The 13,997-nt window shown below is 40.2% G+C and overlaps 3 protein-coding genes across 3 annotated transcripts; 1 reads left to right on the top strand and 2 right to left on the bottom strand.

The window, feature by feature from the left end:
• The first annotated feature begins 255 nt into the window (after positions 1–255).
• Positions 256–6,162, top strand: rac1a (Rac family small GTPase 1a). Its single transcript, XM_031739655.2, has 6 exons — positions 256–554; positions 2,508–2,579; positions 2,751–2,868; positions 3,373–3,435; positions 3,863–4,022; positions 4,772–6,162. The coding sequence occupies exons 1-6, from the start codon at positions 520–522 to the stop codon at positions 4,900–4,902; spliced, it is 579 nt and encodes a 192-aa protein (XP_031595515.1). The 5' UTR covers positions 256–519; the 3' UTR covers positions 4,903–6,162.
• Positions 6,163–6,188: 26 nt separating this feature from the next.
• On the bottom strand, positions 6,189–10,903 carry crym (crystallin, mu). Its single transcript, XM_031739708.2, has 8 exons — positions 10,634–10,903; positions 10,389–10,539; positions 10,246–10,308; positions 10,047–10,148; positions 7,898–8,081; positions 7,612–7,733; positions 7,433–7,517; positions 6,189–7,316 (listed from the first exon to the last, which is right to left on the bottom strand). Exons 1-8 carry the CDS (start codon positions 10,801–10,803, stop codon positions 7,243–7,245), a joined length of 951 nt encoding a protein of 316 aa, XP_031595568.2. The 5' UTR covers positions 10,804–10,903; the 3' UTR covers positions 6,189–7,242.
• A 1,087-nt stretch (positions 10,904–11,990) lies between these two features.
• On the bottom strand, positions 11,991–13,442 carry LOC116320140 (NHP2-like protein 1). Its single transcript, XM_031739666.2, has 3 exons — positions 13,235–13,442; positions 12,936–13,056; positions 11,991–12,460 (listed from the first exon to the last, which is right to left on the bottom strand). The coding sequence occupies exons 1-3, from the start codon at positions 13,235–13,237 to the stop codon at positions 12,198–12,200; spliced, it is 387 nt and encodes a 128-aa protein (XP_031595526.1). The 5' UTR covers positions 13,238–13,442; the 3' UTR covers positions 11,991–12,197.
• Between the last annotated feature and the right edge of the window lie 555 nt (positions 13,443–13,997).

Genomic DNA, 13,997 nt, shown 5'->3' with positions numbered 1-13,997 from the left:
AATATTCCAAGTATTTTTACTTTTTTTTCTTTTCTTTTGTTTTACTTAATTTTTACATGACAGTGCATTGCTGCAAAGAATCATATGTTTATGGAGTTTTTGTTCCCTCTGTCGCTTTTTTGGAGGCTATTTCGTTGTTATTTTAACCAGCAGATGGCACATTTTGACCACCATACCATACCCATATCATGCCTTGCAGGAATCTCCCAGCCTCTGCTTCCAAGTTGTGGGCGTTTTTTCCTCTTCAGTCTTGACTTTTTTTTTTTTTTTTTTTTTGGGTGTTGCCTTTACAACTTTGGAGTTTCACCGGAGTGCTGCTAACAAGGACAGTCAAGTCGGATACTTCCTGTAGCAACATTTAAAACTTTTCGGACCACCGTCGAGTCTCTCCCGCTTTGTTTATTCCGCACTTTTTCAGACGGTACGGGACCGCTTTATTATAGCCGCTGTTAGCCAGCTAAGCTAACGGACGCCGAGCTGCTGTAACGTCGGCTGAGTCGCCAGAGAGAGAGTCGTTCGATGCAGGCCATAAAGTGTGTGGTGGTGGGGGACGGGTAAGTTAAAGGGCAATTTTATTATCAATTTGAGCTCTTAAATGTTTGACGCACAGTACGATGTTTTATGGCTGTTTTAGTTGACCCAGTTACCAACAGTTGGCTAGCGGCTAACATGCCTAAGATAACAGCCAACATGAGCGACAGCTGTTGTTGTGCCTGTTCTCCAGCCCAGCTGGGTCAGACAGATTTATCTGCATGCCCCGGTTCGGTGTGACTGAAAGGCTCACAGCACGTTATTTAGCAGGCATGTCGTTCTTTATAAAGCGTTATGATTATGTGCTTACATTTGTCTGTTTAAGTTATGGTTTTACAACAGCTGTGAAGCCGCCCAAGGCCTTGGAGAAACTTAATTCAGTCGTTGTTTGAGGCTTTAAAGCGACAAACCACCATTAGAATTCAGCAGTAGCCAGTTAATATTAAATTAGCTGGGTCATTCCTTCCCAAGTCCTCACGTTTTTAAACATTTTCTGCTCAAACATCTCCGATTTGCCTACAAGTCAAAGTTTGGACTCCCATAGTGTTTGCTGTGAAAATTTAGCTTTATATCTCAAATATTTTTCTAGATATTTATTAAGTTTTAAATGCCCGTTCATCCACTTTCAGGCCTTTTTGTTGCACATTGAAATCTGAGGAAATGTTTGAACATGAATATCTCAAAAACTAGAAAAGAAAAAGGCCTGAAATTTGCCTTTCCTTACCATAACAGCGATTCAGGATCCGTAATATTGGACAGATGTACATAGATGTCTGAATATTGGCAAGTTAAATTATTAATATTTGAGCACACACTAATTAAATAAATAATTAAAACCTTCACATATCACAATTTTTTGTGCGGTTTTTTTTGGCAATTTCTTAATAGTGTATATTTGTATTCTTTTTTCATTTTTTTATGCTGCATTGAACAAATATGAAGTCTTTCCACAAAAGAAAAATATCACTAATTCCCTTATTTCAAATTGATCAAAATTCTGGAGTATTGAGATGGTACTCTTAATTATTAATACTGAGCAAATAATTTCATTAAATATATGCTAGACCTACAGCCCTGGAGGAATCTTTTAATTCAGGTTAAGTTTACAGTGTTGTTAGAGATTTTAAAAGGCGTTTTGAATGCCTTTTAGTCTGTTTTAAATGTAAAACATGAATTATCAGACTCCTCTAGGGCAGTGTGCTTGCTTACAAAGTTGTTATTGGGTTGGGGTTGGACGGAGAGAAAAAAAAAATGTCTAGAATAGTAGTTGATATATGAAGCTAAAATTTCACAGCAGTCATTACGTATTACCAAGCGTCAGACAATACATTTTTTAGGAAAATCGGAAATGGTCAAGAAGCGTGACCCAGCTGTAAAATTTTCAGTTTTACTGCCAAGTCTATATATTGGAATAAGCTTTATGAAAAAGAAAGTTGAACTTTATCTGCAACTAAATAATTTGAAAGTGAAAATGTTAAGTGAAATAGTTCTTATGCAAATAAAGACATAATGTTTGTACGTGTGCTCAGCACAAAGTTTTATTTAGTAGTTAAGACCTATCATAGTTCACCGTATGACTGGTCGACATTTAATGATCTCTGGCCTGTTCTGTGTGTACAATTTCTCACTTTGTTGGAAATCATAATATACTTAGGATTATGATGCATTTCTAAGCCTACAGTGCATTTTGTAATGTATTTGTATGTGCTCTAATCCCCTATACTATACTAACTTTGTGTGATCATATCATATAAATGCTGTTTCAGGACACTCCTGAGCATAATTAAAGCTTTGTGATTAAGACCTGACATCACAACAAAGCCAAAGCAGTAGGTCAGCAGTGGTCATCTAAAGCCAGATCTTTTACATGAAACCTGTAACTCGATATGTTAACCTGTCAAGTAGCACAGTTTCCCCATTCACACATTTCAAGTAAAGTGCTCCACTTCTCATCATTCCCTCCTTCCTCCTCTCAGGGCTGTGGGTAAAACATGTCTGCTAATCAGCTACACTACCAATGCCTTCCCTGGAGAGTACATCCCCACGGTGTAAGTATCACACACACAAAATCCCCCACTGGCCAGCTGAGGTAGGTGTGTGGTCCTCAAATTGACATGTGGCAGTTAATCTTGAACATTATGTTGCATATTACAGAAGAAAAAAGTTTTGTACGTTTTTGCATAGTTTCAAAAACGTTATCCACCTCTCGTTCTCTGCAGCTTTGACAATTACTCTGCCAATGTGATGGTTGATGGGAAACCAGTGAACCTGGGACTGTGGGATACAGCAGGACAGGAGGACTATGACAGGCTCAGGCCACTGTCCTACCCGCAGACAGTATGTATATAGGCGTATATTACATGTGTTTATCCACTGTCTTGCATAGTTTGGTGTAGCCAGACAATGTTCACTTACCCAGCACCGATTTGGAGTTATTCTCTGGTCTCTAATACTCAAGACAGGGTCTGTGCATTCTGCAGAGTAGAGCCTTGTATCCACAGTACCTATACACTGTTTGGAGGACGGCTGGAGGAAGTGAAAAGCAGCTCTTGTTTGCCCTCTTTGTCTTCGCAGTCAAGTTGGCCTCTGTGCCAATGACTCGAGTAATGGGAGTCACTTTGTTTACCCAACAGGACCAGCCTGTGTTTGTGTTTGTTTATTTGTGAATCCTCACATCTGCATTAGTCAGTCTTATGTTCGAAATGTTTATCCTCAGCCTGATGGTTAATTAGTTTTTACAGTAAGTTTGGGTTATTATTGTCAAAGTTGGAACACAGACACTTGCACAGCGATAGTGAAGTTGTTAGTTGTAGTGATTTGTGTCTGTTTTGTCCTCCGCAGGACGTGTTCCTGATTTGCTTTTCACTCGTCAGTCCAGCCTCCTTTGAAAACGTCCGTGCCAAGGTCAGTACAGCATGCTCTTTAATATTAACTTAACTGTTTTCCATGAAAGGCCATTCTCAGATCAGCTTGGCTGGGTAATTGTGTTAGTGTGATACACAGCCAGATGATGGTGTGCATTTTTGACACAACTCTAAATCTAGCTGAAGAAATAGGCTCAATTTTAGGGTGATATTTTGTTTTTTTGTCACAATGGTTTCCAAAATACTATTAAATGTTTTAAAAGAAAAATGTAGAATTCAAGAATTCAATTCAAATGTAGAGTTCAAATGCAGCTCTTTGATGCAATGATCGCACTTCTTAAAGGTAACCCTGTTTGGAACTGGAAACTGTGAAAGAAATGTATTGTTTTAAACAATGCACTTGCATTCAGTATCGCCTTTTTATACCAAAAATAATGCATGCCAACACTTCTGTCCTCCCTCTGCAGTGGTACCCTGAGGTGAGGCACCATTGCCCCAACACACCTATAATCCTGGTGGGAACCAAGCTGGATCTAAGAGACGACAAGGACACCATTGAGAAGCTGAAGGAGAAGAAACTCTCTCCTATCATCTACCCGCAAGGCTTGGCCATGGCTAAAGAAATAAGTCAGTTGTAGCTCCGCACTTTGACAAATGACAAACATTTTTTTTTTTTTAAATTATTGCCTATTATTTTAGAGGATGAGGACGCTAAAAGGAAACCTCTCTGCAAGGGACAATTTTAAATTTGGCAGATTCCTGTTAACTTGGCTGCAGACTGACAGCAGCAGCTCTCCAACTCTAGCAGCGATACCTGCAGGCAGCGACTGGCGTCTGTGTTTGTTGCTCTTTTGAAACTTGATTCATTGTTTCCATTTCAGGAATATTTATTGACATTTTACACTTGTTACAGTATTTAAGTAGTGACTTTTCTCCTTTAAATGTTGTTGCTGTTCTAGAAACTGCATTTTGTTTCATTTTATTTTTGATGATATTTTTCTCATTTTAATAATAATAATAAGAAAAATAAAAACACTTGTTAATTAGCATCTGGACAGGTGTGCCTAATTAAGTGGCTGGCGAGTATATTGTGTCTATTTATAGTCGCATAGTAGTTATTTGGAAGTGACCATCTCCTACCTTCCAGGTGGAGTATCAGAAACTAAGCCTTTAGAAATCTGATAAAACTGCACACAATTTTTTTTAAACTTATAATTCATTATGGCGATTACAATATTTAACATTTCTATTGCATTTAGAAACCTCTGCCACCTTTTGTTGTCTAAAGTGTAGAAGGATCTTAAAATATGTTTTGACTAAAAAAACAAGCAGTCTATTAAGCTGACTGTTCTTCTTTCCCCCCTTTTGTTGACCAGGTGCAGTGAAATATTTGGAGTGCTCAGCTTTGACCCAGCGTGGCCTTAAAACGGTGTTTGATGAAGCAATCAGGGCAGTCCTGTGCCCACCACCTGTCAAGAGGAGGAGGAGGAAGTGCAGCGTGTTGTAACGAAGACAAACGGGGAGTAGCAAATACGGTCGCAATCAGAACTCGCCTACTTGGAGGGAAGAAGATGAAGAAGACGATGACGGCTGGGTTATTTTCACCCTGTGTCCTTGCTTACATAGAAGGTAGATCAGACTTCCATCTGAAAGAACTTTACAGATTTAAGCGGCGCAGAAGAGTTTCTGTCAGATCTTTTCTCTGGGTTTTGCATCTGTTTAGTCCTTTCAGATGGACAGAAAAGAAGTGATTTTTGCTAAGGCCTCGGGGAATGGGAGGGTGGGGGATGTAATTGTTGAGGTGGGGAGAGAGGGAGGATTTTACTAAAAGAAAAACAAAAGTCGTCAGTTTTCTCAGACATTGTGAAGAAACACTACCTGGTGAATTTCTCGTGACACTACCGTAGATTTAACACTAAAAGAAGGAAGTTCTGCATGGCACTCTTTCCCCTACACACTAAGAGATTCCTGTTGCCTTGATAAAATTTTAGTTTCAAGAGATAAAATTTTTTTTTTTAGAATATTTTTTTTTTCTCCTCTTTTGGACCATTTTTGTTTACACGTGTCATCCAACTAGAGGTGCTGCGAAAACTCCGCCATCTCTTGCTAGTCCCTCTGTGAACACTTTAATACTGTTTTTACCTGCACAACGTGTGTCATCATGCAGTCGTGAAGAAACCCTTTAAACCCTAAAATGACTGCTATAAATTTTTGAAGCTGCTGCTCAGAATAATTGCAGGAGTGCAGTGATCAAACAGTTAATATTTTAAACATTTAGTTGTCTTGTTCCTCAATGTTTTTTCTAAATGTATCCATCGGTCTTGTCTCATCATATGTGAGAACAGTATTTTATGAATGACGGTCAGACATGTGAAGGTGTCTGTGCAGCCGGTCTTGTTTTGCTCTCCTTCTTTATTTTTCCTTTAAAGTTGTGGCCGTTTTTCCTAGCTTTCACCAAATTCTCACCCAGACGATGCTTCTTGCTAATATGTGATACCCACTGTGTCATATAGCCATCATGGAAGTGTGTAACATTTCATTTTGAACCCATCTATTATGAAGCCAGTGAAGTAATTTTTGAAGGTCAGAGCTGATTTGAATGCATTTTGTTTCACAATATAAACTTAAGTAACAGAAAATTTATTATTTTGAAATGATCAAGTTGTGCGATTGCTCCAGGGAACTCAACATTTTATCAGTGTTTCATTGGCACAGAGGAAGTTGGATTTAATTTCTTAATAAATGTGGTTTCATTTTCACATTGTAACTTGCTGTGATTTCAGTTTTTTCCTTTTTTTTTTTTTTTAAAGCAAATTTGTTATTTGTTTGTGTTTTTTACATTTCATATGATGCCACAGACATTCTTTTGTCGAGGTAAAGGTTTAAAAATGTTACCATTTCCAATGAAATGCTTTGATTGGAGTAGTCCAAATTTTAAAAAGGGGGGAGAAATGCCCCATTAACACTTAGTTTTGCTTCTGTACTCCACCACAATGGAATTGAAGGATTAGAGGTGAAATGTTACTATTATCTTAGGTTCTCCAGTTACTTTGAGCCTATAATTATGTGACTATGTATTAAATTATCTGCAATACCTCTGTTAAACTCCTTGAATTAAAGCTGAAAGTCTGCACTTCAATCACATGTTGATTGAAAAGTTTCCTACAGCGGTGTACAGAAGGAAAACTAAAAAAGAGTCTCAGAGCTTCCTGTAAATTAACAGAAGCCACGCTCACGACATGGAGCCGCTGGTCTGTCCGTCTCTTGTAGCGCAGCAGCGGTCGTCAGCTTTTTCTGTCCCCGCTTGGAAGCAGAACATAGTTCATACCTCCCTACACTTTAATAATCAACAACAGTAAATTTAAAAACAAAACAAGGATCCAAATTTATTAGCTTCAGCAAACTTTTATTTTTTTCATACATAAATCATTTCCTTTCAACTTGGATTCACTCCAGATTTTTTCTTTCAACCAAGGTGGGAGAGTGTTACAAAAGTTAAAAAAAACAGACATTTAAATCTGCCTCAGTTGTGGTTTATTATTTCTGAATATTGTTGTACCGTATTACCGTGGTGAACACTGTAACCACAATAGAGGAACATCAGCATGTTAATCTCACAGCCTCACTTAACAACTCGAGCAGTTGTAGATTTGTTCAGGTGCCTCGATATTAAGTCAGTTATCTGTTATCTTCCCTACCCTGACTTTGTGATTCATCTAAACTTAACATTAAAATAAGCTCTGAGGAAAGGCCAGACATATTTCTTTTGCTCCTTTTTAAATGTTCTTGTATGGCCTCATTCTTGGTCATCTGTGGGATGTGTAAAGGTTAAAAGTACATGGCTGCTTCACAGTTTGTAGGCTTTGGCTTTCCACTGCTTGTATACCAGGTTAGCAGCCACTGCATCTTCAACTCCCATTCCTGTTATTAAAAAAACAAAAAACAAAGACATTCTCAAAGCATTAAATTTCTTAATGTAATGAGATATAAACATGAAGAAGAGGCCAGATTGTGTGGCTTTAAAGAGTGAGACTTACCAAGGGACTTAAACACGGTGGTCTTCTCTCTGTAAGCAGGTTTTATCCCATTAATAACATCTCCGAGCTCTGCAAACACCTCAACCTGCAAACAGCACAAACGCTGTAATATTCTTCCTCACATAAGATGCCAGCGACACACACACTCCTGTAAGTATAACAGGAGATGACACACTGACCCCAGAGAGGATGACATCACCAGACTCGGCCATTGCTCCCTCCCTGCTGTCAGCATACACCACAGCCTCCTTCATCAATGAGTCATCCAGCTCCCGCCAATCTGGTCTGCAAGCTCCCACCGCTGGTTAGAGGAAAGTAGAGAAACTGGTTTTCTTTTTAAAATTATTTTCTATAGTAACCGGTAAAAAAAACGCTCCGTCTTCTCAGTTTTGCATACCCATCAATGTAAAAAAATCTCCGCCACTTCCCTTAAAATATTTTTGTGGGTGAATTACTTCTTCTCACCTGCCACATGGGCCCCTGGCTTGACCCACCGGCCACACAGCACTGGCTCTGTCGACCTGGTTACTGTTACTATGACATCGGCTCCCCTCACTGCTTCCTCCACTGAGCCGCACACCGTCACGGGACCGCCGACTGAGCGGCAAAACTTCTCCGCTCCCTCCCTTCTGTGGTTCCACACCCGCACCTGAAATGAAGTTTCAGGGGAAGCGAAACGACCAATGTCAATAATAAATAACGGGAAACGCAAATCATTGATTAATTGGTGCAGTTAATGCATTGATATATATGCATTAATATAGCTGTCCTCAGTAACCTGAGTAAATACTAAATGCAGTTTTTAAATTCATTTTTTTAAGGGATAAAAAAATATCCAAACCGACCTGGCCCTGTATTAAAAAATTATTGGACCCTTGTTTGCTGATTTAAACCATACTGGAGTATGAACGGCCTGTTTAAGGTCCTGTCAAAGCATCTTAATCTGATTTAAGTCTGGACTTTGACTAGGCCACTTCAAAAGCTTAATTTTGTCTTTATTGAGCCAATCAGAGGTGGACTTGCTGGTGTGTTTCAGATCATTGTCCTGCTGCAGAACCCAGGGCATGAACTGATAACCGGACATCCTCCTCCTGGATTTTCTGCTAGAGCAGAATTCATGGTTACATGAATTACATCAAGGAAACCAGGTACTGATGCAGCAAAACCTCCTCAGATCATCACACTAACATCACCATGTTTGACTGTTGGTTTGATGTTCTTTTTATGAAATGCTTTGAGTTTTATGTCACATGTAATAGGACTCAAACCTTCCCATAACACAGGGCATGAACTCATAAGCGGACAAAGTTCAGCTTTTCTCTCGTCAGTGCACAGAATATTTTCCCAGATGTCTTGGGGATCATCAAGATGTTTTTGGCAAATGTGAGACGAGCCTTTATTTTCTTTTTGGTCAGCAGTGGTTTTCATGTTGGATCTCTCCCATAGATGCTATTTTTGCCCAGTCTCTTTCTTATTGTGGAATCATGAACTCTGACCTTAACTCAGACAAGTGAACCCAGCAGTTCTTTAAATGTTGTTTTGGGCTCTTCTGTGACCTCCTGGATGAGTCTTCAAAGTGCTTTTGGAGTAATTTTGGTAGGCCGGCCACTCCTGGGATGGAAATTTTCTCCATTTGTGGATAACTAGAGTCCCACTAGAGTCCCAATTTTGGTGCTACTTAGAAATAGTTTTGCAACCCTGTCCAGACTCATAGATGTCACTGACCTTGTTTCTCAGCTGATGTGTTACTTTTTAAAAAATCTTTTAAGCCTGCTTCAGTTTTTCAGGTTTGTATAGCTTTCTTCCTTTAATAAACAAAAGCATCATTTAAAACAAACTGCATTTTGTATTTACTCAGGTTATCTTTGTCTAATATTAACATTTGTTTGATGAAAAAATCAGGAAGGGGAAAAATACTTCTTCATCACTCCGTATGGGACATTTTGGACCAACATGTTACACAGCACTCTCTACCACTATAATAGAAAACACCACATAAGGGAATATCTTCTGGAGGAATGGTACTTATCTCTAAAGAACAGCTCCAAAGACTTGGAGAATTAATGCTAAGGAGCATTAAGGGTGTTCTGGTGGCACACGTCAATAAGACTATTGATTTTTCCTTTAACATGAATATATGGGTCATTCATACAATGTTCAGGTACTGCTGTTAGTATTGGTCAAAGATCATTTTAAATACTGACATCTGGCAAAATATAAAACACATTTTTATCACTTTCTCACTAACACTGCTAGCAGGCCGGCAGCATGGACTGCTCAAATGAATGTTTTGTGCACATGCTTGCTACTGTCCCTCTCTGTCAGCCCCACGAAGCTCAGCAAGCTGTGCTGTCATACATTTTGCACATTTAATAAGAGCCGACATCCTTCAGGTAACTAACAGTATGTTTAGTTTTGTGCAAAAGTCTGGGCACCCTTATGTTGCACAGATTTCTTTAAATTAAAAAATAAATAAATGAAAACCCCTGCAGCAAACAGGCCTCTCAGTGGGGCAGAAGTTGCACTTGCTTCTTATTATTTAATAAATATGTAATAGAATGCTGTGCTTAACGTATCATGTTGTCTAAAATAAATATATTTTTTGGAAGCACACCTCTTTAAATGAAAGCATTTCAGTGAAGGCATTATAGTGACTCAGGGCTTGTTGGCCGGTCCCCAAGATGGCCAGAACCTCGGCTCCAGGACGCATCAGCAGCTGCATGACACACCAGGGCAGACCCAGAAGTTCAGAGCTACAGCAGGACTTCCAGAATAGAAAAGGCATGCTGTGAATAAATCGAGAGCGGAAGTACCTTAGCCGAGATTGCTGAAGCTCCAGCGGTACGCATGCTAGTGATTACCTCTCCATCCATGACCTGCGGGTTGGAAGCATGAGACTGCAGCTCATAAAACCAAAGCCATCAGAGAGACAAGTGCATGCGGGGATTGAACTCACAGCCTTCATATGCCCCGACTCGGGATCCAGCAGCAACACTGTGGCTGACACTGATGGCAAAGTGGAGCCAGCCCCCCTGTTGTAGAAGCACACTAATTTTGTAGACAGGACTCCGTCATTCTCCATGTATGTAGGCATCAGCCCCAGAAACCTAAAAAAGTGAGCGAGTTTCAACCAGCAGTAGCTGCACCCTGTTAATGGTTGATTTGTGCTGAAGCACTCTTGAAGCAGACGGAGGGCCTTACCCGTTGTGTTTCTGCAGGGGCACCGTGGAGCGCACAGGCTGGATAACCTCCGCGCTGTCCCGGCTGGAGAACTTACCTAAAGCCTCCTCCAGACGGGGGATCAGCTCTTTGTAATGCAACAGGCTCTCAACTTCACGCTCCCATATGATAACAGGAGGAGCCCCAGCCATGGCTGCTGCTTCTGAGACGCTGATGCGTAACTGACTTAACTGGTTTGGTACAAAGTTTGAGTCAACAGCGAGCGGGATTTGAGCTGCGTTCAAGAGCCGCAGTAAAGCTTTTTTTTAAACACATTGCGCGGAGAGAGGCGGGCCGCACAGAGAAGGCTGTCTAATCCACTGCGCTTTCCAAGCGCCAGGTTCCCGTAGTCTGTGCTTTGGCACCAGTTTAAGGGGAGAAAGTATTCAAACAAGCCAATCTCAGGTTGATACCCACTTAATCAGTGTTTAAGTGTTGCACTTTCTACGCAAACGATTGTGAAACAATGTCCTGTCTTCAGATTATAACCACTAACGGGGACAGCCACATGCTGCTTTCACGGCCCCTAGAAGGTTTGGAAGTCCTTTGACTTTCACAGCTGTTAGTATTTGTATGACTCTACTTAGAAATTCGGAATTATGAATTCATTACTTTTAATTGACAATTTACATCCGTGCTTTTGAGATTGTTTCCCCGACTGATTATTTATCCCGATGCAAAAAAAAGAAAATTGTAATTAACATTTTGATGTATTGATCAGTGTAAGAACGTCTTTTATACAGTACTGTACAAAGGTTTTGAGCCAGAAAAAATTGGAAAGAGGCGATCTATCAAAAAACACATGCAAACATATACAGAATTACAGCATATACAGCAAAAACAGTTTGTTAGGTCAGTGTTTGGTATGACCACATTTATTCTTTCAAGGATAGTTTGCCTGTCATTTCTTTAAGTAGTCTTCGAGAATAGTTCTCAAGGCTGCTTGACTTCTACCATACTGAAGACAGTTTGAACCAAACATTTCAAAGTCATCACTAAATATGACCTGTTTGCCACTGATTTCCAGCCCAGTGCTTCTGTAACCTGGTGTACCTGAGCCTTTTCTCCATGTTTCCCTTTCTCAAGAATGGCTCCATGGCAGCCACCCTTCCACTGAGACCATTTCTGATAAGGATTCAGTGAAGAATAGATGCATCAATCAGGTCTCTCAAGGACATGATTTTCAGATAGTGCTCATTTGCTATTTTTTTTAAGCCTGACACACATCAGACCATGCAAAGATATGCCCAGTTTTCTGTTACTAACCATTTGGGAATCACTTTGTTTGAACTCATCTTGAAAAGAAAAAAGAAAAAGAAAAAATGAAAACAAGACCAGGTTTTAAGAAATAACAAAAAGAATTATTTTATTAAGTGAGCAGGGCTACTACAAACTCCTGATGAGAAACATCAGTCCCCAAAAAGCAAGAAACAAAACAAAAACACAATTAAACATGATTTTTACCCCTCATGTTTAATCAAACAAAGGACAGGACTATTTAAAACGGTTTTTTCCCCTCAAGGAGTTTTTGTCAGTGAAAGAAAAATCACACAAGCAGTCTCTCAATGGCCATTTGAACAGACTGGATCTGTGGCTTGAGCTGAGACCCCTCTTTTATAGTGACTGAGGTAGCAATAACGGGGCGCGACACCCCACAGGCCCGGCCCAAGGCCTGCTTGGAGCGGACAAACACGTAGGGGACGTTCTTGTCCTCGCACAGCAGCGGCAGGTGGAGGATGATCTCCAGTGGTTCCGCATCGGCAGCCATCACGATAAACTCAGCGATGCCTCTGTTCAGGGTTTTAGTGGCTGGGGAAGAAAGAGAGCACCTTAAATACAGCAAGTTTGTTCTTGGAAACACAAAAACAATGCTCAGCATATTACAGGTTACACAAAAAAGTGCACTTCATTACTGCAGCACCGTTATTCTTGATGTGGCCCAAAACAAAAATACAAGTGTCTGTTTAACACATTTTTCACAAGCACTTAGTAATTCATATAATAAATACACTCGACATTGACTAATCATTAGCCTCCACAGGAAGACACAGCTATGGTGTAAGTTAACAATTATCTGTATAAACAATACTAAAAGTTATTTTCCTTCTCGCAGACATCCCATTCATGCAGAAATCAGAGGCTTGTGACTAAAGCTAGTTGTTTTAAGTGAAGAGAAACCACGTTTCGAACATGCTGGTGTCGCCTGGCCACTCAAATGCGTTCATTAACAACTTAAATATTCATTTGCACCGACTGTGTCGCACGGCACGTTGTGTTTACCCACCTTCGTTGGCTCCCTTCCTCAGTTGCTTGTAGTTTGAGGCTTGCTGCACCAGATCCAGGATAGTTTTGGTCAGCGTGGCGTCGGCCAGCGGGTAGGCCTTTGGGTTCACTTGTGCTTCAGTCTGTTCACCACACAGAAACAAAGTAACTCCATGTTAGCCAAGGGAAACCAGTTAACGAAAAAAAAAAGTCACCAGCACGGTTTCTGGTCACTTCTACTGAATTCTACACTTAATTTACTATGCTCGATGGTAGCTAGCTAGCTACTCTGTTAGCTTGTTCGTTCGAGAAGACACTCACCATGGTGTTTTTGTGCTATTCTGGCCCTCTCGGCGAAATGCTTCACGGAGGACTATTTTAATTCGACTGGCTTCTGAAAGATTAACGACACGATGCAAGATGCGATAACCTGTGATGTATTTTATAGCGGTACTAACTCTCTAAGCTCCGTCGCATGCAACGACTCCAAACGTTTGCCACACGTGTGGTGTGAGGCGCATGCGCACTGGCAACGCTGGCGAAATCACAGGAAATGCTTTGGGAGAAAAAAATTGTTAATAAATGTGAAAATACAACGAAACAAGTCACTTCCATTTTTTTACCAAATAAAAGACGACTTGGAAAGAGGTGACATTTTTTTTTATTGAAAAACAAATACGTTTTAAAATAAATACACGGAAATTATTTCTTTTCCATTCACCTGCTCCCTTCAGAGTTCAGCACATCTGCCCTGTGCCAAAATAGTTTAACCTGGCAGCATTCTTTTCTTTCACAGCAACCCTCCGCGTGTGCTTCTTCACTACATCCATGAACATCCTCTGTGGTTTTCATTTTATCCTCCTGCCTGGCAGCTCCATATTCAACATCCTTTTACATCATTTCAGCATCCCCTATCCCTCCTGTGCGCATGTGCAAACCATCTCTAAACACATTCCTTGTCATTTACATACCGATATTATATACACCTCTTTGTATATATAATAATATTCATATCAGTGCATTTCATAACTTCGGTGCAAACCATCCAGCTGGCTCTGTCTGGTCCAATGAAAAAATATTTTAT

Source organism: Oreochromis aureus, linkage group 8 (genome assembly GCF_013358895.1).
Source record: "Oreochromis aureus strain Israel breed Guangdong linkage group 8, ZZ_aureus, whole genome shotgun sequence".
NCBI classification, from domain to species: domain Eukaryota; kingdom Metazoa; phylum Chordata; class Actinopteri; order Cichliformes; family Cichlidae; genus Oreochromis; species Oreochromis aureus.
This window is presented reverse-complemented; position numbering and strand designations above follow the sequence as displayed.

Coding starts and splice junctions, on each gene's coding strand:
- rac1a (XM_031739655.2), top strand. CDS start 520: ATGCAGGCCATAAAGTGTGTGGTGGTGGGGGACGG. Junction 555..2,507: donor TGTGTGGTGGTGGGGGACGG/GTAAGTTAAAGG, acceptor TCCTCCTCTCAG/GGCTGTGGGTAAAACATGTC. Junction 3,436..3,862: donor TTGAAAACGTCCGTGCCAAG/GTCAGTACAGCA, acceptor CTCCCTCTGCAG/TGGTACCCTGAGGTGAGGCA.
- crym (XM_031739708.2), bottom strand. CDS start 10,803: ATGGCTGGGGCTCCTCCTGTTATCATATGGGAGCGTGAAGTTGAGAGC. Junction 10,540..10,633: donor CCCCTGCAGAAACACAACGG/GTAAGGCCCTCC, acceptor TCACTTTTTTAG/GTTTCTGGGGCTGATGCCTA. Junction 10,149..10,245: donor CTTCAGCAATCTCGGCTAAG/GTACTTCCGCTC, acceptor TGTGTCATGCAG/CTGCTGATGCGTCCTGGAGC.
- LOC116320140 (XM_031739666.2), bottom strand. Junction 12,461..12,935: donor GAGGAAGGGAGCCAACGAAG/GTGGGTAAACAC, acceptor TTTCTTCCCCAG/CCACTAAAACCCTGAACAGA.